At 45.9% G+C, this 26,533-nt stretch overlaps 1 protein-coding gene across 1 annotated transcript; it reads left to right on the top strand.

Moving 5' to 3' along the window:
* Window positions 1-407: 407 nt before the first annotated feature.
* LOC144487395 (protein C10-like) lies at window positions 408-25,629 on the top strand. Its single transcript, XM_078205484.1, has 3 exons — window positions 408-594; window positions 19,557-19,733; window positions 23,201-25,629. Exons 1-3 carry the CDS (start codon window positions 516-518, stop codon window positions 23,338-23,340), a joined length of 396 nt encoding a protein of 131 aa, XP_078061610.1. The 5' UTR covers window positions 408-515; the 3' UTR covers window positions 23,341-25,629.
* Window positions 25,630-26,533: the final 904 nt, after the last annotated feature.

Here is a 26,533-nt window from a genome sequence, read left to right as displayed (position 1 = left end):
ACGCGGTGGTCCTCCGGCCAGTGGTGGCGCTGTTGCGCACGGTCCTCCAGCCTGTGGTGGCGCTGTCGGACGGGCCTCAGGCCTGTGGTTCCGGCGGTCCTCCGGCCTGTGGTTGCGCTGTCGGACGGGCCTCAGGCCTGTGGGGGCGCTGTTCCGGGCGGTCCTCCGGCCTGTGGTGGCGCTGTTCTGGGCGGTCCTCCGGCCTGTGGTGGCGCTGTCGGACAGGACTCAGGCCTGTGGGGGCGCTGTTCCGGGCGGTCCTCCGGCCTGTGGGGGCGCTGTTCCGGACGGTCCTCCGGCCTGTGGTGGCGCTGTTCTGGGCGGTCCTCCGGCCTGTGGTGGCTCTGTCGGACAGGACTCAGGCCTGAGGGGGCGCTGTTCCGCGCGGTCCTCCGGCCTGTGGTGGCGCTGTTCCAGGCGGTCTTCCGGCCTGTGCCGCCCTCAGTTTGCGGCCGAGGCGGGCGGGCTGCGCTGAGACCTGGAGCTGGACTTGTCCCCGGGGCCCAAAGGGTGAAATGGCGGCGGCGGCGGCAGCGGCAGCAGCGGCTCAGCAGCAACAACCAGCGGGGGGACTGAGCCTGGAGCAGGCGAAAGGTGAGGGCGGGGAGGAAGAGAGGAGAAAGAGGGCCTGAATCTGGGTCCTCACCCCGGGGGATCTGTGAGACTCACACTGATTCTCTCTGTGATTCTCACACTGATTCTCTCTGTGATACTCACACTGATTCTCTCTGTGATTCTCACACTGATTCTCTCTGTGATACTCACACTGATTCTCTCTGTGATTCTCACACTGATTCTCTCTGTGATACTCACACTGATTCTCTCTGTGATACTCACACTGATTCTCTCTGTGATTCTCACACTGATTCTCTCTGTGATACTCACACTGATTCTCTCTGTGATTCTCACACTGATTCTCTCTGTGATACTCACACTGATTCTCTCTGTGATTCTCACACTGATTCTCTCTGTGATACTCACACTGATTCTCTCTGTGATTCTCACACTGATTCTCTCTGTGATACTCACACTGATTCTCTCTGTGATTCTCACACTGATTCTCTCTGTGATACTCACACTGATTCTCTCTGTGATTCTCACACTGATTCTCTCTGTGATACTCACACTGATTCTCTCTGTGATACTCACACTGATTCTCTCTGTGATTCTCACACTGATTCTCTCTGTGATACTCACACTGATTCTCTCTGTGATACTCACACTGATTCTCTCTGTGATTCTCACACTGATTCTCTCTGTGATTCTCACACTGATTCTCTCTGTGATACTCACACTGATTCTCTCTGTGATACTCACACTGATTCTCTCTGTGACACTCACACTGATTCTCTCTGTGACACTCACACTGATTCTCTCTGTGATACTCACACTGATTCTCTCTGTGATACTCACACTGATTCTCTCTGTGATACACTGATTCTCTCTGTGATACTCACACTGATTCTACCTGTGATACTCACACTGATTCTCTCTGTGATTCTCACACTGATTCTCTCTGTGATACTCACACTGATTCTCTCTGTGATACTCACACTGATTCTCTCTGTGATTCTCACACTGATTCTCTCTGTGATACTCACACTGATTCTCTCTGTGATTCTCACACTGATTCTCTCTGTGATACTCACACTGATTCTCTCTGTGATACTCACACTGATTCTCTCTGTGATACTCACACTGATTCTCTCTGTGATTCTCACACTGATTCTCTCTGTGATACTCACACTGATTCTCTCTGTGATACTCACACTGATTCTCTCTGTGACACTCACACTGATTCTCTCTGTGACACTCACACTGATTCTCTCTGTGATACTCACACTGATTCTCTCTGTGATACTCACACTGATTCTCTCTGTGATACACTGATTCTCTCTGTGATACTCACACTGATTCTCCCTGTGATACTCACACTGATTCTCTCTGTGATTCTCACACTGATTCTCTCTGTGATACTCACACTGATTCTCTCTGTGATACTCACACTGATTCTCTCTGTGATTCTCACACTGATTCTCTCTGTGATACTCACACTGATTCTCTCTGTGATTCTCACACTGATTCTCTCTGTGATACTCACACTGATTCTCTCTGTGATACTCACACTGATTCTCTCTGTGATTCTCACACTGATTCTCTCTGTGATACACTGATTCTCTCTGTGATTCTCACACTGATTCTCTCTGTGACACTCACACTGATTCTCTCTGTGACACTCACACTGATTCTCTCTGTGATACACTGATTCTCTCTGTGATACTCACACTGATTCTCTCTGTGATACACTGATTCTCTCTGTGATACTCACACTGATTCTCCCTGTGATACTCACACTGATTCTCTCTGTGATTCTCACACTGATTCTCTCTGTGATACTCACACTGATTCTCTCTGTGATACTCACACTGATTCTCTCTGTGATACTCACACTGATTCTCTCTGTGATTCTCACACTGATTCTCTCTGTGATACTCACACTGATTCTCTCTGTGATTCTCACACTGATTCTCTCTGTGATACTCACACTGATTCTCTCTGTGAGACTCACACTGATTCTCTCTGTGATACTCACACTGATTCTCTCTGTGATTCTCACACTGATTCTCTCTGTGATACACTGATTCTCTCTGTGATTCTCACACTGATTCTCTCTGTGACACTCACACTGATTCTCTCTGTGACACTCACACTGATTCTCTCTGTGATACACTGATTCTCTCTGTGATACTCACACTGATTCTCTCTGTGATACTCACACTGATTCTCCCTGTGATACCCACACTGATTCTCTCTGTGATTCTCACACTGATTCTGTGATACACTGATTCTCTCTGTGATACTCACACTGATTCTCTCTGTGATACCCACACTGATTCTCCCTGTGATACTCACACTGATTCTCTCTGTGATACTCACACTGATTCTCTCTGTGATTCTCACACTGATTCTCTCTGTGAGACTCACACTGATTCTCTCTGTGATACTCACACTGATTCTCCCTGTGATTCTCCCTGTGAGACTCACACTGATTCTCTCTGTGATACTCACACTGATTCTCTCTGTGATACACTGATTCTCTCTGTGATACACTGATTCTCTCTGTGATACTCACACTGATTCTCTCTGTGACACACACTGATTCTCTCTGTGATACTCACACTGATTCTCTCTGTGATTCTCACACTGATTCTCTCTGTGACACTCACACTGATTCTCCCTGTGATTCTCACACTGATTCTCTCTGTGACACTCACACTGATTCTCTCTGTGATACACTGATTCCCTCTGTGATTCTCACACTGATTCTCTCTGTGACACTCACACTGATTCTCTCTGTGATACTCACACTGATTCTCTCTGTGATACTCACACTGATTCTCTCTGTGATACACTGATTCTCTCTGTGATACTCACACTGATTCTCTCTGTGATACACTGATTCTCTCTGTGATACACTGATTCTCTCTGTGATACTCACACTGATCTCTCTGTGATACACTGATTCTGTGATACTCACACTGATTCTCCCTGTGATACTCACACTGATTCTCTGTGATTCTCACACTGATTCTCTCTGTGATACTCACACTGATTCTCTCTCCTTGTGATACTCACACTGATTCTCTCTGTGATACTCACACTGATTCTCTCTGTGATACTCACACTGATTGTCTCTCTCTCTGTGATACTCACACTGATTCTCTCTGTGATACTCACACTGATTCTCCCTGTGATACTCACACTGATTCTCTGTGATACTCACACTGATTCTCTGTGATACTCACACTGATTCTCTCTGTGATACTCACACTGATTCTCCCTGTGATACACTGATTCTCTCTGTGATACTCACACTGATTCTCTCTGTGATACTCACACTGATTCTCTCTGTGATACTCACACTGATTCTCTCTCTCTGTGATACTCACACTGATTCTCTCTGTGATTCTCACACTGATTCTCTCTGTGATACACTGATTCTCTCTGTGATACTCACACTGATTCTCTCTGTGATACTCACACTGATTCTCTCTGATACTCACACTGATTCTCTCTGTGATACTCACACTGATTCTCTCTGTGATACTCACACTGATTCTCTCTGTGATACTCACACTGATTCTCTCTGTGATACTCACACTGATTCTCCCTGTGATAGTCACACTGATTCTCTGTGATACTCACACTGATTCTCTCTGTGATACTCACACTGATTCTCTCTGTGATACTCACACTGATTCTCTCTGTGATTCTCACACTGATTCTCTCTGTGATACTCACACTGATTCTCTGTGATACTCACACTGATTCTCTCTGTGATACTCACACTGATTCTCTCTGTGATACTCACACTGATTCTCTCTGTGATACTCACACTGATTCTTTCTGTGATACTCACACTGATTCTCTCTCTCTCTGTGATACTCACACTGATTCTCTCTGTGATACTCACACTGATTCTCTCTGTGATACTCACACTGATTCTCTCTCTCTCTGTGATACTCACACTGATTCCCTCTGTGATACTCAGACTGATTCTCTCTGTGATACTCACACTGATTCTCTCTGTGATACTCACACTGATTCTCTCTGTGATACACTGATTCTCTCTGTGATACTCACACTGATTCTCTCTGTGACATTCACACTGATTCTCTCTGTGATACTCACACTGATTCTCTCTGTGATACACTGATTCTCTCTGTGATACTCACACTGATTCTCTGTGATTCTCACACTGATTCTCTCTGTGACACACTGATTCTCTCTGTGATTCTCACACTGATTCTCTCTGTGATACTCACACTGATTCTCTCTGTGATACACTGATTCTCTCTGTGACACTCACACTGATTCTCTCTGTGATACACTGATTCTCTCTGTGATACTCACACTGATTCTCTCTCTGATACTCACACTGATTCTCTCTGTGATACTCACACTGATTCTCTCTGTGATACTCACACTGATTCTCTCTGTGATACACTGATTCTCTCTGTGATACTCACATTGATTCTCTCTGTGATACTCACACTGATTCTCTCTGTGATACTCACACTGATTCTCTGTGATTCTCACACTGATTCTCTCTGTGATTCTCACACTGATTCTGTGATTCTCACACTGATTCTCTCTCTCTGTGATTCTCACACTGATTCTCTCTGTGTTACTCACACTGATTCTCTCTGTGATACTCACACTGATTCTCTCTGTGATTCTCACACTGATTCTCTCTGTGATACTCACACTGATTCTCTCTGTGATACACTGATTCTCTCTGTGATACTCACACTGATTCTCTCTGTGATACACTGATTCTCTCTGTGATACACTGATTCTCTCTGTGATACTCACACTGATTCTCTCTGTGATACTCACACTGATTCTCTCTGTGATACTCACACTGATTCTCTCTGTGATACTCACACTGATTCTCTGTGATTCTCACACTGATTCTCTCTGTGATTCTCACACTGATTCTGTGATTCTCACACTGATTCTCTCTCTCTGTGATTCTCACACTGATTCTCTCTGTGTTACTCACACTGATTCTCTCTGTGATACTCACACTGATTCTCTCTGTGATTCTCACACTGATTCTCTCTGTGACACTCACACTGATTCTCTCTGTGATACTCACACTGATTCTCTCTGTGATACACTGATTCTCTCTGTGATACTCACACTGATTCTCTCTCTGATACACTGATTCTCTCTGTGATACACTGATTCTCTCTGTGACACTCACACTGATTCTCTCTGTGATACTCACACTGATTCTCTCTGTGATACACTGATTCTCTCTGTGATACTCACACTGATTCTCTCTGTGATACACTGATTCTCTCTGTGATACACTGATTCTCTCTGTGATACTCACACTGATTCTCTCTGTGATACTCACACTGATTCTCTCTGTGATACTCACACTGATTCTCTGTGATTCTCACACTGATTCTCTCTGTGATTCTCACACTGATTCTCTCTGTGATACTCACACTGATTCTCTCTGTGATACTCACACTGATTCTCTCTGTGATTCTCACACTGATTCTCTCTGTGATTCTCACACTGATTCTCTCTGTGATACTCCCACTGATTCTCTCTGTGATTCTCGCACTGATTCTCTCTGTGATACTCACACTGATTCTCTGTGATACTCACACTGATTCTCTCTGTGATACTCACACTGATTCTCTCTGTGATTCTCACACTGATTCTCTCTGTGTTACTCACACTGATTCTCTCTGTGATACTCACACTGATTCTCTCTGTGTTACTCACACTGATTCTCTCTGTGATTCTCACACTGATTCTCTGTGATACTCACACTGATTCTGTGATTCTCACACTGATTCTCTCTCTCTGTGATTCTCACACTGATTCTCTCTGTGTTACTCACACTGATTCTCTCTGTGATACTCACACTGATTCTCTCTGTGATTCTCACACTGATTCTCTCTGTGACACTCACACTGATTCTCTCTGTGATACTCACACTGATTCTCTCTGTGATACACTGATTCTCTCTGTGATACTCACACTGATTCTCTCTGTGATACACTGATTCTCTCTGTGACACTCACACTGATTCTCTCTGTGATACTCACACTGATTCTCTCTGTGATACACTGATTCTCTCTGTGATACTCACACTGATTCTCTCTGTGATACACTGATTCTCTCTGTGATACACTGATTCTCTCTGTGATACTCACACTGATTCTCTCTGTGATATTCACACTGATTCTCTCTGTGATACTCACACTGATTCTCTGTGATTCTCACACTGATTCTCTCTGTGATTCTCACACTGATTCTCTCTGTGATACTCACACTGATTCTCTCTGTGATACTCACACTGATTCTCTCTTTGATTCTCACACTGATTCTCTCTGTGATTCTCACACTGATTCTCTCTGTGATACTCCCACTGATTCTCTCTGTGATTCTCACACTGATTCTCTCTGTGATACTCACACTGATTCTCTGTGATACTCACACTGATTCTCTCTGTGATACTCACACTGATTCTCTCTGTGATTCTCACACTGATTCTCTCTGTGTTACTCACACTGATTCTCTCTGTGATACTCACACTGATTCTCTCTGTGTTACTCACACTGATTCTCTCTGTGATTCTCACACTGATTCTCTGTGATACTCACACTGATTCTGTGATTCTCACACTGATTCTCTCTGTGAAACTCACACTGATTCTCTCTCTCTGTGATTCTCACACTGATTCTCTCTGTGACACACACTGATTCTCTCTGTGATACTCACACTGATTCTCTCTGTGATACACTGATTCTCTCTGTGATACTCACACTGATTCTCTCTGTGATACACTGATTCTCTCTGTGATACTCACACTGATTCTCTCTGTGATACTCACACTGATTCTCTGTGATTCTCACACTGATTCTCTCTGTGATTCTCACACTGATTCTCTCTGTGATACTCACACTGATTCTCTCTGTGATACTCACACTGATTCTCTCTGTGATACTCACACTGATTCTCTCTGTGATACTCACACTGATTCTCTCTCTGATACTCACACTGATTCTCTGTGATTCTCACACTGATTCTCTCTGTGATTCTCACACTGATTCTCTCTGTGATACTCACACTGATTCTCTCTGTGATACTCACACTGATTCTCTCTGTGATTCTCACACTGATTCTCTCTGTGATACTCACACTGATTCTCTCTGTGATACTCACACTGATTCTCTCTGTGATACTCACACTGATTCTCTCTGTGATACTCACACTGATTCTCTCTGTGATTCTCACACTGATTCTCTCTGTGATACTCACACTGATTCTCTCTGTGATACTCACACTGATTCTCTCTGTGATTCTCACACTGATTCTGTGATTCTCACACTGATTCTCTCTGTGATACTCACACTGATTCTCTCTGTGATACACTGATTCTCTCTGTGATACACTGATTCACTCTGTGATTCTCACACTGATTCTCTCTGTGACACACACTGATTCTCTCTGTGATACTCACACTGATTCTCTCTGTGACACACACTGATTCTCTCTGTGATACTCACACTGATTCTCTCTGTGATTCTCACACTGATTCTCTCTGTGACACTCACACTGATTCTCTCTGTGACACTCACACTGATTCTCCCTGTGATTCTCACACTGATTCTCTCTGTGACACACACTGATTCTCTCTGTGATACACTGATTCTCTCTGTGATTCTCACACTGATTCTCTCTGTGATTCTCACACTGATTCTCTCTGTGACACTCACACTGATTCTCTCTGTGATACTCACACTGATTCTCTCTGTGATACACTGATTCTCTCTGTGATACTCACACTGATTCTCTCTGTGATACACTGATTCTCTCTGTGATACACTGATTCCCTCTGTGATACTCACACTGATCTCTCTGTGATACACTGATTCTCTCTGTGATACTCACACTGATTCTCTCTGTGATACTCACACTGATTCTCTGTGATTCTCACACTGATTCTCTCTGTGATACTCACACTGATTCTCTCTCCTTGTGATACACTGATTCTCTCTGTGATACTCACACTGATTCTCTCTGTGATACTCACACTGATTGTCTCTCTCTCTGTGATACTCACACTGATTCTCTCTGTGATACTCACACTGATTCTCCCTGTGATACTCACACTGATTCTCTGTGATACTCACACTGATTCTCTCTGTGATACTCACACTGATTCTCCCTGTGATACACTGATTCTCTCTGTGATACTCACACTGATTCTCTCTGTGATACTCACACTGATTCTCTCTGTGATACTCACACTGATTCTCTCTCTCTGTGATACTCACACTGATTCTCTCTGTGATACTCACACTGATTCTCTCTGTGATACACTGATTCTCTCTGTGATACACTGTTTCTCTCTGTGATACTCACACTGATTCTCTCTGATACTCACACTGATTCTCTCTGTGATACTCACACTGATTCTCTCTGTGATACTCACACTGATTCTCTCTGTGATACTCACACTGATTCTCTCTGTGATACTCACACTGATTCTCTCTGTGATACTCACACTGATTCTCCCTGTGATAGTCACACTGATTCTCTGTGATACTCACACTGATTCTCTCTGTGATACTCACACTGATTCTCTCTGTGATTGTCACACTGATTCTCTCTGTGATACTCACACTGATTCTCTGTGATACTCACACTGATTCTCTCTGTGATACTCACACTGATTCTCTCTGTGATTCTCACACTGATTCTCTCTGTGACACACACTGATTCTCTCTGTGATACACTGATTCTCTCTGTGATACTCACACTGATTCTCTCTGTGATACTCACACTGATTCTCTCTGTGATACTCACACTGATTCTCTCTGTGATACTCACACTGATTCTCTCTGTGATACTCACACTGATTCTCTCTGTGATACTCACACTGATTCTCTCTCTCTCTGTGAAACTCACACTGATTCTCTCTGTGATACTCACACTGATTCTCTCTGTGATACTCAGACTGATTCTCTCTGTGATACTCACACTGATTCTCTCTGTGATCCTCACACTGATTCTCTCTGTGATACACTGATTCTCTCTGTGATACTCACACTGATTCTCTCTGTGACATTCACACTGATTCTCTCTGTGATACACCGATTCTCACTGTGATACTCACACTGATTCTCTCTGTGATTCTCACACTGATTCTCTCTGTGATACTCACACTGATTCTCTCTGTGATACACTGATTCTCTCTGTGACACTCACACTGATTCTCTCTGTGATACACTGATTCTCTCTCTGATACTCACACTGATTCTCTCTGTGATACTCACACTGATTCTCTCTGTGATTCTCACACTGATTCTCTCTGTGATACTCACACTGATTCTCTGTGATACTCACACTGATTCTCTCTGTGATACTCACACTGATTCTCTCTGTGATACTCACACTGATTCTCTCTGTGATACTCACACTGATTCTCTGTGATTCTCACACTGATTCTCTCTGTGATTCTCACACTGATTCTGTGATTCTCACACTGATTCTCTCTCTCTGTGATTCTCACACTGATTCTCTCTGTGTTACTCACACTGATTCTCTCTGTGATACTCACACTGATTCTCTCTGTGATTCTCACACTGATTCTCTCTGTGACACTCACTGATTCTCTCTGTGATACTCACACTGATTCTCTCTGTGATACACTGATTCTCTCTGTGATACTCACACTGATTCTCTCTGTGATACACTGATTCTCTCTGTGATACTCACACTGATTCTCTCTGTGATACACTGATTCTCTCTGTGATACTCACACTGATTCTCTCTGTGATACACTGATTCTCTCTGTGATACACTGATTCTCTCTGTGATACTCACACTGATTCTCTCTGTGATACTCACACTGATTCTCTCTGTGATACTCACACTGATTCTCTGTGATTCTCACACTGATTCTCTCTGTGATTCTCACACTGATTCTCTCTGTGATTCTCACACTGATTCTCTCTGTGATACTCCCACTGATTCTCTCTGTGATTCTCACACTGATTCTCTCTGTGATACTCACACTGATTCTCTGTGATACTCACACTGATTCTCTCTGTGATACTCACACTGATTCCCTCTGTGATTCTCACACTGATTCTCTCTGTGTTACTCACACTGATTCTCTCTGTGATACTCACACTGATTTTCTCTGTGTTACTCACACTGATTCTCTCTGTGATTCTCACACTGATTCTCTGTGATACTCACACTGATTCTGTGATTCTCACACTGATTCTCTCTGTGAAACTCACACTGATTCTCTCTCTCTGTGATTCTCACACTGATTCTCTCTGTGACACACACTGATTCTCTCTGTGATACTCACACTGATTCTCTCTGTGATACACTGATTCTCTCTGTGATACTCACACTGATTCTCTCTGTGATACACTGATTCTCTCTGTGATACTCACACTGATTCTCTGTGATTCTCACACTGATTCTGTCTGTGATTCTCACACTGATTCTGTGATTCTCACACTGATTCTCTCTCTCTGTGATTCTCACACTGATTCTCTGTGTTACTCACACTGATTCTCTCTGTGATACTCACACTGATTCTCTCTGTGATTCTCACACTGATTCTCTCTGTGACACTCACACTGATTCTCTCTGTGATACTCACACTGATTCTCTCTGTGATACACTGATTCTCTCTGTGATACACTGATTCTCTCTGTGATACTCACACTGATTCTCTCTGTGATACACTGATTCTCTCTGTGATACTCACACTGATTCTCTCTGTGATACACTGATTCTCTCTGTGATACTCACACTGATTCTCTCTGTGATACACTGATTCTCTCTGTGATACACTGATTCTCTCTGTGATACTCACACTGATTCTCTCTGTGATACTCACACTGATTCTCTCTGTGATACTCACACTGATTCTCTGTGATTCTCACACTGATTCTCTCTGTGATTCTCACACTGATTCTCTCTGTGATACTCACACTGATTCGCTCTGTGATACTCACACTGATTCTCTCTGTGATTCTCACGCTGATTCTCTCTGTGATTCTCACACTGATTCTCTCTGTGATACTCCCACTGATTCTCTCTGTGATACTCACACTGATTCTCTCTGTGATTCTCACACTGATTCTCTGTGATACTCACACTGATTCTCTCTGTGATACTCACACTGATTCTCTCTGTGATTCTCACACTGATTCTCTCTGTGTTACTCACACTGATTCTCTCTGTGATACTCACACTGATTCTCTCTGTGTTACACACACTGATTCTCTCTGTGATTCTCACACTGATTCTCTCTGTGATTCTCACACTGATTCTCTGTGATACTCACACTGATTCTGTGATTCTCACACTGATTCTCTCTGTGAAACTCACACTGATTCTCTCTCTCTGTGATTCTCACACTGATTCTCTCTGTGACACACACTGACTCTCTCTGTGATACTCACACTGATTCTCTCTGTGATACACTGATTCTCTCTGTGATACTCACACTGATTCTCTCTGTGATACACTGATTCTCTCTGTGATACTCACACTGATTCTCTCTGTGATACTCACACTGATTCTCTGTGATTCTCACACTGATTCTCTCTGTGATTCTCACACTGATTCTCTCTGTGATACTCACACTGATTCTCTCTGTGATACACTGATTCTCTCTGTGATACTCACACTGATTCTCTCTGTGATACTCACACTGATTCTCTCTCTGATACTCACACTGATTCTCTCTCTGATACTCACACTGATTCTCTCTCTGATACTCACACTGATTCTCTGTGATTCTCTCACTGATTCTCTCTGTGATTCTCACACTGATTCTCTCTGTGATACTCACACTGATTCTCTCTGTGATACTCACACTGATTCTCTCTGTGATACTCACACTGATTCTCTCTGTGATTCTCACACTGATTCTCTCTGTGATATTCACACTGATTCTCTCTGTGATACTCACACTGATTCTCTCTGTGATACTCACACTGATTCTCTCTGTGATACTCACACTGATTCTCTCTGTGATTCTCACACTGATTCTCTCTGTGATACTCACACTGATTCTCTCTGTGATACTCACACTGATTCTCTCTGTGATTCTCACACTGATTCTCTCTGTGATTCTCACACTGATTCTCTCTGTGATACTCACACAGATTCTCTCTGTGATTCTCACACTGATTCTCTCTGTGATACTCACACTGATTCTCTGTGATACTCACACTGATTCTCTCTGTGATACTCACACTGATTCTCTGTGATTCTCACACTGATTCTCTCTGTGATTCTCACACTGATTCTCTGTGTGATTCTCACACTGATTCTCTCTCTCTCTCTGATTCTCACACTGATTCTCTCTGTGTTACTCACACTGATTCTCTCTGTGATACTCACACTGATTCTATCTGTGTTACTCACACTGATTCTCTCTGTGATTCTCACACTGATTCTCTGTGATACTCACACTGATTCTCTCTGTGATTCTCACACTGATTCTCTCTGTGATTCTCACACTGATTCTCTCTGTGATACTCACACTGTTTCTCTCTGTGAAATTCACACTGATTCTCTCTCTCTGTGATACTCACACTGATTCTCTCTGTGATACTCACACTGATTCTCTCTGTGATTCTCACACTGATTCTCTCTGTGTTACTCACACTGATTCTCTCTGTGATACTCACACTGATTCTCTCTCTCTCTGTGATACTCACACTGATTCTCTCTCTCTCTGTGATACTCACACTGATTCTCTCTGTGACACTCACACTGATTCTCTCTGTGATACTCACACTGATTCTCTCTGTGATTCTCACACTGATTCTCTCTGTGATACTGACACTGATTCTCTCTGTGATACTGACACTGATTCTCTCTCTCTCTGATACTCACACTGATTCTCTCTGTGATACTGACACTGATTCTCTCTGTGATACTCACACTGATTCTCTCTGTGATACTCACACTGATTCTCTCTCTCTGTGATACTCACACTGATTCTCTCTGTGATACTGACACTGATTCTCTCTGTGATACTCACACTGATTGTCTCTGTGATACTGACACTGATTCTCTCTCTCTGTGATACTCACACTGATTCTCTCTCTGTGATACTCACACTGATTCTCTCTGTGATACTCACACTGATTCTCTCTGTGATTTTCACACTGATTCTCTCTGTGATACTCACACTGATTCTCTCTGTGATTCTCACACTGATTCTCTCTGTGATACTCACACTGATTCTCTGTGATACTCACACTGATTCTCTCTGTGATACTCACACTGATTCTCTGTTATTCTCACACTGATTCTCTCTGTGATTCTCACACTGATTCTCTGTGTGATTCTCACACTGATTCTCTCTCTCTGTGATTCTCACACTGATTCTCTCTGTGTTACTCACACTGATTCTCTCTGTGATACTCACCCACTGATTCTATCTGTGTTACTCACACTGATTCTCTCTGTGATTCTCACACTGATTCTCTGTGATACTCACACTGATTCTCTCTGTGATACTCACACTGATTCTCCCTGTGATACTCACACTGATTCTCTGTGATACTCACACTGATTCTCTCTGTGATACACTGATTCTCTCTGTGACACTCACACTGATTCTCTCTGTGATACACTGATTCTCTCTCTGATACTCACACTGATTCTCTCTGTGATACTCACACTGATTCTCTCTGTGATTCTCACACTGATTCTCTCTGTGATACTCACACTGATTCTCTGTGATACTCACACTGATTCTCTCTGTGATACTCACACTGATTCTCTCTGTGATACTCACACTGATTCTCTCTGTGATACTCACACTGATTCTCTGTGATTCTCACACTGATTCTCTCTGTGATTCTCACAACTGATTCTGTGATTCTCACACTGATTCTCTCTCTCTGTGATTCTCACACTGATTCTCTCTGTGTTACTCACACTGATTCTCTCTGTGATACTCACACTGATTCTCTCTGTGATTCTCACACTGATTCTCTCTGTGACACTCACTGATTCTCTCTGTGATACTCACACTGATTCTCTCTGTGATACACTGATTCTCTCTGTGATACTCACACTGATTCTCTCTGTGATACACTGATTCTCTCTGTGATACTCACACTGATTCTCTCTGTGATACACTGATTCTCTCTGTGATACTCACACTGATTCTCTCTGTGATACACTGATTCTCTCTGTGATACACTGATTCTCTCTGTGATACTCACACTGATTCTCTCTGTGATACTCACACTGATTCTCTCTGTGATACTCACACTGATTCTCTGTGATTCTCACACTGATTCTCTCTGTGATTCTCACACTGATTCTCTCTGTGATTCTCACACTGATTCTCTCTGTGATACTCCCACTGATTCTCTCTGTGATTCTCACACTGATTCTCTCTGTGATACTCACACTGATTCTCTGTGATACTCACACTGATTCTCTCTGTGATACTCACACTGATTCCCTCTGTGATTCTCACACTGATTCTCTCTGTGTTACTCACACTGATTCTCTCTGTGATACTCACACTGATTTTCTCTGTGTTACTCACACTGATTCTCTCTGTGATTCTCACACTGATTCTCTGTGATACTCACACTGATTCTGTGATTCTCACACTGATTCTCTCTGTGAAACTCACACTGATTCTCTCTCTCTGTGATTCTCACACTGATTCTCTCTGTGACACACACTGATTCTCTCTGTGATACTCACACTGATTCTCTCTGTGATACACTGTTTCTCTCTGTGATACTCACACTGATTCTCTCTGTGATACACTGATTCTCTCTGTGATACTCACACTGATTCTCTGTGATTCTCACACTGATTCTGTCTGTGATTCTCACACTGATTCTGTGATTCTCACACTGATTCTCTCTCTCTGTGATTCTCACACTGATTCTCTGTGTTACTCACACTGATTCTCTCTGTGATACTCACACTGATTCTCTCTGTGATTCTCACACTGATTCTCTCTGTGACACTCACACTGATTCTCTCTGTGATACTCACACTGATTCTCTCTGTGATACACTGATTCTCTCTGTGATACACTGATTCTCTCTGTGATACTCACACTGATTCTCTCTGTGATACACTGATTCTCTCTGTGATACTCACACTGATTCTCTCTGTGATACACTGATTCTCTCTGTGATACTCACACTGATTCTCTCTGTGATACTCACACTGATTCTCTCTGTGATACTCACACTGATTCTCTGTGATTCTCACACTGATTCTCTCTGTGATTCTCACACTGATTCTCTCTGTGATACTCACACTGATTCGCTCTGTGATACTCACACTGATTCTCTCTGTGATTCTCACGCTGATTCTCTCTGTGATTCTCACACTGATTCTCTCTGTGATACTCCCACTGATTCTCTCTGTGATACTCACACTGATTCTCTCTGTGATTCTCACACTGATTCTCTGTGATACTCACACTGATTCTCTCTGTGATACTCACACTGATTCTCTCTGTGATTCTCACACTGATTCTCTCTGTGTTACTCACACTGATTCTCTCTGTGATACTCACACTGATTCTCTCTGTGTTACACACACTGATTCTCTCTGTGATTCTCACACTGATTCTCTCTGTGATTCTCACACTGATTCTCTGTGATACTCACACTGATTCTGTGATTCTCACACTGATTCTCTCTGTGAAACTCACACTGATTCTCTCTCTCTGTGATTCTCACACTGATTCTCTCTGTGACACACACTGACTCTCTCTGTGATACTCACACTGATTCTCTCTGTGATACACTGATTCTCTCTGTGATACTCACACTGATTCTCTCTGTGATACACTGATTCTCTCTGTGATACTCACACTGATTCTCTCTGTGATACTCACACTGATTCTCTGTGATTCTCACACTGATTCTCTCTGTGATTCTCACACTGATTCTCTCTGTGATACTCACACTGATTCTCTCTGTGATACACTGATTCTCTCTGTGATACTCACACTGATTCTCTCTGTGATACTCACACTGATTCTCTCTCTGATACTCACACTGATTCTCTCTCTGATACTCACACTGATTCTCTGTGATTCTCTCACTGATTCTCTCTGTGATTCTCACACTGATTCTCTCTGTGATACTCACACTGATTCTCTCTGTGATACTCACACTGATTCTCTCTGTGATACTCACACTGATTCTCTCTGTGATTCTCACACTGATTCTCTCTGTGATATTCACACTGATTCTCTCTGTGATACTCACACTGATTCTCTCTGTGATACTCACACTGATTCTCTCTGTGATACTCACACTGATTCTCTCTGTGATTCTCACACTGATTCTCTCTGTGATACTCACACTGATTCTCTCTGTGATACTCACACTGATTCTCTCTGTGATTCTCACACTGATTCTCTCTGTGATTCTCACACTGATTCTCTCTGTGATACTCACACAGATTCTCTCTGTGATTCTCACACTGATTCTCTCTGTGATACTCACACTGATTCTCTGTGATACTCACACTGATTCTCTCTGTGATACTCACACTGATTCTCTGTGATTCTCACACTGATTCTCTCTGTGATTCTCACACTGATTCTCTGTGTGATTCTCACACTGATTCTCTCTCTCTCTCTGATTCTCACACTGATTCTCTCTGTGTTACTCACACTGATTCTCTCTGTGATACTCACACTGATTCTATCTGTGTTACTCACACTGATTCTCTCTGTGATTCTCACACTGATTCTCTGTGATACTCACACTGATTCTCTCTGTGATTCTCACACTGATTCTCTCTGTGATTCTCACACTGATTCTCTCTGTGATACTCACACTGTTTCTCTCTGTGAAATTCACACTGATTCTCTCTCTCTGTGATACTCACACTGATTCTCTCTGTGATACTCACACTGATTCTCTCTGTGATTCTCACACTGATTCTCTCTGTGTTACTCACACTGATTCTCTCTGTGATACTCACACTGATTCTCTCTCTCTCTGTGATACTCACACTGATTCTCTCTCTCTCTGTGATACTCACACTGATTCTCTCTGTGACACTCACACTGATTCTCTCTGTGATACTCACACTGATTCTCTCTGTGATTCTCACACTGATTCTCTCTGTGATACTGACACTGATTCTCTCTGTGATACTGACACTGATTCTCTCTCTCTCTGATACTCACACTGATTCTCTCTGTGATACTGACACTGATTCTCTCTGTGATACTCACACTGATTCTCTCTGTGATACTGACACTGATTCTCTCTCTCTGTGATACTCACACTGATTCTCTCTGTGATACTGACACTGATTCTCTCTGTGATACTCACACTGATTGTCTCTGTGATACTGACACTGATTCTCTCTCTCTGTGATACTCACACTGATTCTCTCTCTGTGATACTCACACTGATTCTCTCTGTGATACTCACACTGATTCTCTCTGTGATTTTCACACTGATTCTCTCTGTGATACTCACACTGATTCTCTCTGTGATTCTCACACTGATTCTCTCTGTGATACTCACACTGATTCTCTGTGATACTCACACTGATTCTCTCTGTGATACTCACACTGATTCTCTGTTATTCTCACACTGATTCTCTCTGTGATTCTCACACTGATTCTCTGTGTGATTCTCACACTGATTCTCTCTCTCTGTGATTCTCACACTGATTCTCTCTGTGTTACTCACACTGATTCTCTCTGTGATACTCACCCACTGATTCTATCTGTGTTACTCACACTGATTCTCTCTGTGATTCTCACACTGATTCTCTGTGATACTCACACTGATTCTCTCTGTGATACTCACACTGATTCTCCCTGTGATACTCACACTGATTCTCTGTGATACTCACACTGATTCTCTCTGTGATACTCACACTGATTCTCCCTGTGATACTCACACTGATTCTCTCTGTGATACTCACACTGATTCTCTCTGTGATACTCACACTGATTCTCTCTGTGATACTCACACTGATTCTCTCTGTGATTCTCACACTGATTCTATCTGTGTTACTCACACTGATTCTCTCTGTGGTTCTCACACTGATTCTCTGTGATACTCACACTGATTCTCTCTGTGATTCTCACATTGATTCTCTCTGTGATTCTCACACTGATTCTCTCTGTGATCCTCACACTGATTCTCTCTGAAACTCACACTGATTCTCTCTCTCTGTGATTCTCACACTGATTCTCTCTGTGATACTCACACTGATTCTCTCTGTGATTCTCACACTGATTCTCTCTGTGATTCTCACATTGATTCTCTCTGTGTTACTCACACTGATTCTCTCTGTGATACTCACACTGATTCTCTCTCTCTGTGATACTCACACTGATTCTCTCTCTCTCTGTGATACTCACACTGATTCTCTCTGTGACACTCACACTGATTCTCTCTGTGATACTCACACTGATTCTCTCTGTGATTCTCTCTGTGATACTGACACTGATTCTCTCTCTCTGTGATACTCACACTGATTCTCTCTGTGATACTGACACTGATTCTCTCTGTGATACTCACACTGATTCTCTCTGTGATACTGACACTGATTCTCTCTCTCTGTGATACTCACACTGATTCTCTCTGTGATACTGACACTGATTCTCTCTGTGATACTCACACTGATTCTCTCTGTGATACTGACACTGATTCTCTCTGTGATACTCACACTGATTCTCTCTCTGTGATACTCACACTGATTCTCTCTGTGATACTCACACTGATTCTCTCTGTGATACTCACACTGATTCTCTCTGTGATACTCACACTGATTCTCTCTGTGATACTCACACTGATTCTCCCTCTCTCTCTCTCTGTGATACTCACACTGACTCTCTCTCTCTCTGTGATACTCACACTTATTCTCTCTCTCTCTCTCTCTGATACTCACACTTATTCTCTCTCTCTCTCTCTCTGATACTCACACTGATTCTCTCTCTCTCCTTTCCTCAGTGGTTTTAGCTGAGGTGATTAAGGCCTTCAGTTCCCCTGACAATGCCATGCGTTTGGAGGAGGCTCGGGACAACGCCTGCAACGACATGGGGAAGATGCTGCAGTTCGTGTTGCCTGTGGCAACCCAGATCCAGCAGGATGTTATCAAATCATACGGCTTCAGTAACGATGGTGAAGGTAAGTGTTATGCTGGATGTTAGAATCCAACTCGAGACCACACAGAAGAGAAGCAGGAGGCGGCCACCAGGCACCTACAACCTGTGCTGCCCTTCAATTATATCCTGTGCTAGCCTCAACTCCTCTCTGTCCCATTTCCCCATCGCCCTCTCTCTATTCCTCGATCTGTCAAATATTTATCCATCTCCACTTTAAATACTCCCAATTACCCAGCCTCCACCACTCTTTGGGGCAGAGAATTCCAGCGATTCACCACCTTCTGCACAAACAAATTTCCACACACCTCACTTTTAAATGACTGGCCCTTTATCTTGTCGCTGTGTCCCCTTGTTTGGGACTCTCCCACTAGTGAAACCATCTCAGCATCTACCCTGAATACAGCAGGATATAGATAGGCTGGAACATTGGGCGGAGAAATGGCAGATAGAATTTAATCCAGATAAATGCGAAGTGATGCATTTCGGTAGATCTAATGTAAGGGGGAGCTATACAATAAATGGCAGAACCATCAGGAGTATAGACACACAGAGGGACCTGGGTGTACAAGTCCACAGATCTTTAAAGGTGGCAGCACAGGTGGAGAGGGTGGTGAAGAAGGCATATGGCATGCTTTCCTTTATTGGACGGGGCATAGAATATAAAAGTTGGCATATGATGTTGCAGCTGTATAGAATGTTGGTTAGGCCACATTTGGAGTACTGCGTCCAGTTCTGGTCGCCACACTACCAGAAGGACGTGGAGGCTTTGGAGAGAGTACAGAGAAGGTTTACCAGGATGTTGCCTGGTATGGAAGGGCTTAGTTATGAGGAGAGATTGGGTAAACTGGGGTTGTTCTCCCTGGAAAGACGGAGGATGAGGGGCGACCTAATAGAGGTGTACAAGATTATGAAGGGCATAGATAGGGTGAACAGTGGGAAGCTTTTTCCCAGGTCGGAGGTGACGAACACAAGGGGTCACGGGTTCAAGGTGAGGGGGGTAAGGTTCAACACAGATGTCAGGGGGACGTATTTTACACAGAGGGTGGTGGGGGCCTGGAATGCGCTGCCAAGCAAGGTGATTGAGGCGGACACGCTGGGATCGTTTAAGACTTATTTAGATAACCACATGAACAGACTGGGAATAGAGGGATACAAACGAATGGTCTCGTGGGCACATGAGCGGCGCAGGCTTGGAGGGCCGAAGGGCCTGTTCCTGTGCTGTTTTGTTCTTTGTTCTGTCAAACCCCCTTAGGATGTTTGAATAAAGTCACCCCTCACTCTTCTAAACTCCAAACTAACCACATCCACACAGCCGATAGGACAACGCTCTCATCCCAGGAATTAGCCTGCTGATCTGCTTTGGACTGCCTCCAATGTTACTCTATCCTTTTTAAGGTAATGGGATCAATACTGTACACATTACTCCCAGTGAGGCCTCACCAACACACTGCACAATTTCAACAAAACATCCCTATTTTTAAACTCCAATCCCTTCACAATAATGTTTGCCTTCTTAACCACTTGTTGGACCGGCCTGCGAGCTTTTTATAGAATCCCTACAGTGCAGAAGGAGGCCATTCGGCCCATTGAGGCTGCACCGACAACAATCCCACCCAGGCCCTCGCCCTGTAATCCCACACGTTTACCCTGCTAATCGCCCTACCTGACACATCTTAGGACACTAAGGGGCAATTTAGCACGGCCAATGCACCCTCACCAGCACATCTTTGGACTGTGGAAGGAAACCGGAGCACCTGGAGGAAACCCACGCAGACGCGGGGAGAACTTGCAGAATCCACACAGACAGCCCCGTCCCCCTCCACGCTGGACTTCCCCGCCCCTCTCCGCGCTGGGGCCCCGCCCCTCTCCGCGCTGGGGAACCCCCGCCCCTCTCCGTGCCGGGGAACCCCCACACCTCTCCGCGCCGGGGAACCCCCGCCCCTCTCCGTGCCGGGGAACCCCCACCCCTCTCCACGCTGGGGAACCCCCGCCCCTCTCCGCGCTGGGGAACCCCCGCCCCTCTCAGCGCCGGGGCACCCCCGCCCCTCTCGACGCTGGGGAACCCCCGCCCCTCTCCGCGCCGGGGAACCCCGGCCCTCCCCGTGCCGGGGAACCCCCGCCCCTCCCCGTGCCGGGGAACCCCCGCCCCTCTCCACGCTGGGGAACCCCGGCCCTCCCCGTGCCGAGGGAGCCCCCCGCCCCTCTCCGCGCCGGGGCACCCCCGCCCCTCTCCACGCTGGGGAACCCCGGCCCTCCCCGTGCCGACGGGGCCCCCCGCCCCTCTCCGCACCAGGGGACCTCCGTGCCGGGGGACCCCCGCCCCTCTCCATGGCGGGGGGGCCCCGGCCCTCCCTGTGCCGAGGGGCCCCCCCCCCCCCCCCCCGCCCCTCCCTGCGCTGGGTTGCCCCCTGGCCCGTCCCCGCGCCGGGCGGGACTGACAGTGTTAATTGCCCATCCCTGGTTGCCCCTTGAGAAGGTGGTGGTGAGCTGCCTTCTTGGAACGCAGAAGTCCCTGAGGTGTAGGTACATCCACAGTGCTGTTGGGGAGGGAGTTCCAGGATTTTGACACAGCGGCAGTGAAGGAACGGCCAGTATATTTCCAAGTCAGGATGGTGAGTGACTTGGAAGGGAACTTACAGGTGTTGGTGTTCCCAGGTATCTGCTGCCCTTGTCCTTCTAGATGGAAGTGGTTGTGGGTTTGGAAAGTGCTGTCTAAGGAGCCTTGGTGAATTGCTGCAGTGCATCTTGTAGATAGTACACACTGCTGCTACTGAGCGTCGGTGTGGAGGGAGTAAATGTTTGTGGATGTGGTGCCAATCAAGCGGGCTGCTTTGTCCTGGATGGTGTCGAGCTTCTTGAGTGTTGTTGGAGCTGCACCCATCCAGGCAAGTGGAGAGTATTCCATCACACTCCTGACTTGTGCCTTGTAGGTGGTGGATCGGCTCTGGGGGGTCAGGAGATGACTTACTCGCCACAGTATTCCTAGCCTCTGATCTGCTCTTGTAGCCACGGTATTTATATTCCCGGCTTGGGTCACTGTCTGAGCAGAGTTTGCACATTCTCTCCGTGTCTGCGTGGGTTTCCTCCGGGTGCTCCGGTTTCCTTCCCACACTCCAAAGATGTGCACGTTGGTGGATTGGCCATGGTAAATTGCCCCTTGGTGTCCCGGGATGTGTAGGTTAGAGGGATTAGTGGAGTAAATATGTGGGGTTGAGGGCTTGGGTGGGATTGTTGTTGGTGCAGACTCAATGGGCCGAATGGCCTCCTCCTGCACTGTAGAGATTCTATATGGCTGGTCCAGTTCAGTTTCTGGTCAGTGGTAATCCCCAGGATGTTGATAGTGGCGGCTTCAGTGATGGCAATGCCATTGAATGTCAAAGGGTGATGGTTTGGTCTTCTCTTGTTGTCATGGAGTTGTAAGACTCAATAACTGAGTCTCTCTCTGAGCAGTGACGTTTCTTCCCCTGTTTTTGTTTTTCTCTTTCAAAGGTGTGCTGAAATTTGCGAGAATCATCAAGACCTACGAAGGGCAAGACCCCGAGGTCGCAGCCATGTCAGCCAAGCTCAAGTCCATGTTTCTGCCCCCCATGACGGTTCCTCCCCACAGCGCAGGTCTCTCCGCGTCCTAACACCCCCACAGTGATGGAGGCTGGGTGGGGGGGGGGGGAGGAATGGTGCTGGATTTCTTGTTTGAGATTTCAACACAACGGTCATGCATTTAAAAGAAAATTCATTTCTCTCCAGTGCCACTGGGAGTGCAGACACTTGTCTCTGATTCAGGCGCGTTCAAACTCATTCCTCCCAAAATCGGTGTTCTCATGGTCGGTTTTGGGACATCGCTGAGCCTCCTGCCTCCCTCGCTGCCACAATCTGCCCGCGGCACTTTGGTTAGAAGCTCTGACTGACTGGGGAAGTGATTGGCCGGGCATCTTGCCCAGTGGGTGAAGGGCATTGCCCACAGCACGCCATTCTGAGGCAAGGCAGCGTTCCCCGCATCGTATCGAAGCTGCCTTTGTGCTCCTCGGGTTGCATTGGGCAGCATCAGCTGAACGATATTTCTCCCCCCCACCCCACCCATTCTCCATGCTCAGAGTTGGGCCCTCCGTAAGTCTACCCAGATAGGGTTTGGCTCTGCAGTCACCCATTGCAGCTTTTCCCTGCTGAGCTCCCTCCCAAAATCCAGGCCTGCTCTCCGGACGTCTGCTGGCACCCTTTGGATTGGCAGTAAGGGGAGTGGCTGCGTGAAGGGCCTTGGAATATTCCGGCACGGCGGCACAGTGGTTAGCATTGCTGCCTCACAACGCCAGGGACCCGGGTTCAATTCCGGGGTCACCATCTGTGTGGAGTTTGCACCTCCTCCCCATTTCTGCGTGGGTTTCCTCCGGGTGCTCCGGTTTCCTCCCACACTCCAAAGATGCGCAGGTTAGTTGGATTGGTCATGCTAAATTGCCCCTTAGTGTCCCAAAGATGTGCTGGTTAGGTGGATTGGCCAAGCTAAATTGTCCCTCAGTGTCCCAAGATGAGTGGGTGAAAGGGATTGGTGGGCTAAATACATGGTGTTACGGGAAAGGGCCTGGGTGGATCCTGTGTCGGAGAGTTGGTGTAGACTCGATGGGCCGAATGTCGTCCTCCTTGCACTGTAGGGATTCTGTGATAACTCACCTCCCCAGCTGCTCCAACCCCTCCAGTTTCCATTCAGCAGACACTCATTGCCAGATTGGATACAGACTCACCGCCAGTACCGTGTCATGGGAAGGAGCGGTGTGCGGTGTGGTTGAACTGCCTGTTTACAGCGTTTGTGTTTTTATTTTCATTTAGCATTTCGTAGAACTTGTAAAATAGCGGAAAAGAGAACCCACAGTGGCTCTCGTTGGGGGAGGAGGGGGTGGTGGCATGTCTCTCCTCTGCATGTTTGAATATGGGTTTCCTCTTCATCTCAACCATCGACCACGAACAGACATCCTGTCTCCCACCCTCTGCTACCAAACTGAGAAGCTAACTGTGGCAGTGAGGCTGGCTGAAGGAAGGAAAACCCTTCCCTCGCTCCAGCCAGTAAAATCGGAGGCGATTGCCTCTTTAACCGAGAGGTGTGTCTGGCAAGGGACAGCAGCTGCCTGGGTCAAACTGGGGAAGGGCTACATTTCTGTACTGCCTGTCACAGCCTCAGGCAGCTCCCCCCGGGCGCTTTGCAACCAATGAAGGTTTTACACTGAAGTGTGGACACTATTTGTGAGGCAGCATAGAATAGAATCGTAGAATCCAGGGCACAGAGACGGGCCCTTCGGCCCAAACCGCTCCATGCCGACCAGTTTGGGCTGCTCGGTGGGGGAGGGGGGGGGGTGGAGCGGGCTTAGGTTCAGTGTCTCCGTCTGAAAGGCAGTGCGTCTGAAAGTGCGGCACTCCCTCAGCGAGTAGGAGTGTCACCCTGGACTTTGAGCCTCTGATTGGGTCTCAAACGCACAGCCATCTGACTGGGAGTTAATGAAGGGCGAATGATCGCCGGGGAGTGGGGGAGCTGACACTCCAACATCATTACATTGCAGGAAACAAGGGAGTGAAGTCTTTCAAGCCATTACTGCAATCTGGTGAGATCATGTCTGATTGGTGTTCAGGAGACGGGGAGATCTTCCAGCCACGTTAAGAAAATGGGGCTCCTCGTGTTAACTCGATGTAGCCGGCAGGCAGGATGGAAGAGGAGGCTGCTTCTCGCAAAGGCGTGCATGACATGCCTTGCCTTGATTGTGTGCCCCTGGGATGGATGGTGCTTCTCTGCAGCTTCTCTCTTCCATCCCCTGAACATGCAGCGCCCCCACCCGATGCATTCTCCTTCTAAATGTAAAAATGTGTTTTTCAATACATTATCATGTGCTTGACAATTTCATATCATGTACAATAAAATGGGATAAGTGTGCTCAAGACCGGGTTTTGGAAATTGCATCATTCCTCTCTGTGTCCTCCCCTCAATTAAAAAATCCTTCAGAAGATAAATGAATCATTCAGATGCTAACAAGGTCCAGTAAGAAGTCTCACAACACCAGGTTAAAGTCCAACAGGTTTGTTTGGAATCAGAAGCTTTCGGAGCGCCGCTCCTTCATCAGGTGAGCAGAGAGGTGGGCTCACAAACACGGCATTTATAGGGACCCGGGTTTGATTCCCGGCTCAGGTCACTATCTGTGTGCACGTTTGCACGTTTTCCCCGTGTCTGTGTCGATTTCCTCCGGGTGCTCCAGTTTCCTCACGCAATTGGAAAGACATGCTGGTTAGGTGCATCGGCCATGCTAAATTCTCCCTCAATGTACCCGAACAGGCGCTGGAGTGTGGCAACTGGGGGGTTTTCACAGTAACTTCATTGCAGTGTTAATGTAAGCCTACTTGTGACACTAATAAATAAACTTTAAAAACTTCAGTGATTTCCATCTGGGGGGGAGGTGGGGTGGTAAATATTGGCCAGGATAGAAATGGAGGGGACTGCCCTGTACTGCTCGTACCACAATGCCCACCCCAAGGAGAAAGACAGAGTTCAACACAGCACGGTGGCACAGTGGGTTAGTGCTGCTTCCTCACAGCGCCAGGGACCCAGGTTCGATTCCCAGTTTGGGTCACTGTCTATATGGAGTCTGCACATTCTCCCCGTGTCTGCGCGGGTTTCCTCCGCATGCTCCGGTTTCCTCGCACAGTCCAAAAGACGTGCGGGTTATGTGGATTGGCCATGCTAAATTGACCCTAGTGTCGGGGATTAGGAGGGAAGATATGTGGGGCTATGGGGATAGGGCCTGGTTGGGATTGTGCTCGGTACAGACTCGATGGGCCGAGTGGCTTCCT

This window comes from Mustelus asterias, unplaced genomic scaffold (genome assembly GCF_964213995.1).
Source record: "Mustelus asterias unplaced genomic scaffold, sMusAst1.hap1.1 HAP1_SCAFFOLD_772, whole genome shotgun sequence".
NCBI classification, from domain to species: domain Eukaryota; kingdom Metazoa; phylum Chordata; class Chondrichthyes; order Carcharhiniformes; family Triakidae; genus Mustelus; species Mustelus asterias.
Note: the sequence above shows the minus strand (reverse complement) of the source record. Positions and strands in the feature narration are given on the sequence as shown.

Excerpts from the sequence above, each read along its gene's own strand:
- LOC144487395 (XM_078205484.1), top strand. The coding sequence starts at position 516 with ATGGCGGCGGCGGCGGCAGCGGCAGCAGCGGCTCAGCAGCAACAACCA. Across the intron at positions 595-19,556 it reads GAGCCTGGAGCAGGCGAAAG|TGGTTTTAGCTGAGGTGATT; the intron begins GTGAGGGCGGGG and ends TCCTTTCCTCAG. Across the intron at positions 19,734-23,200 it reads CTTCAGTAACGATGGTGAAG|GTGTGCTGAAATTTGCGAGA; the intron begins GTAAGTGTTATG and ends TCTCTTTCAAAG.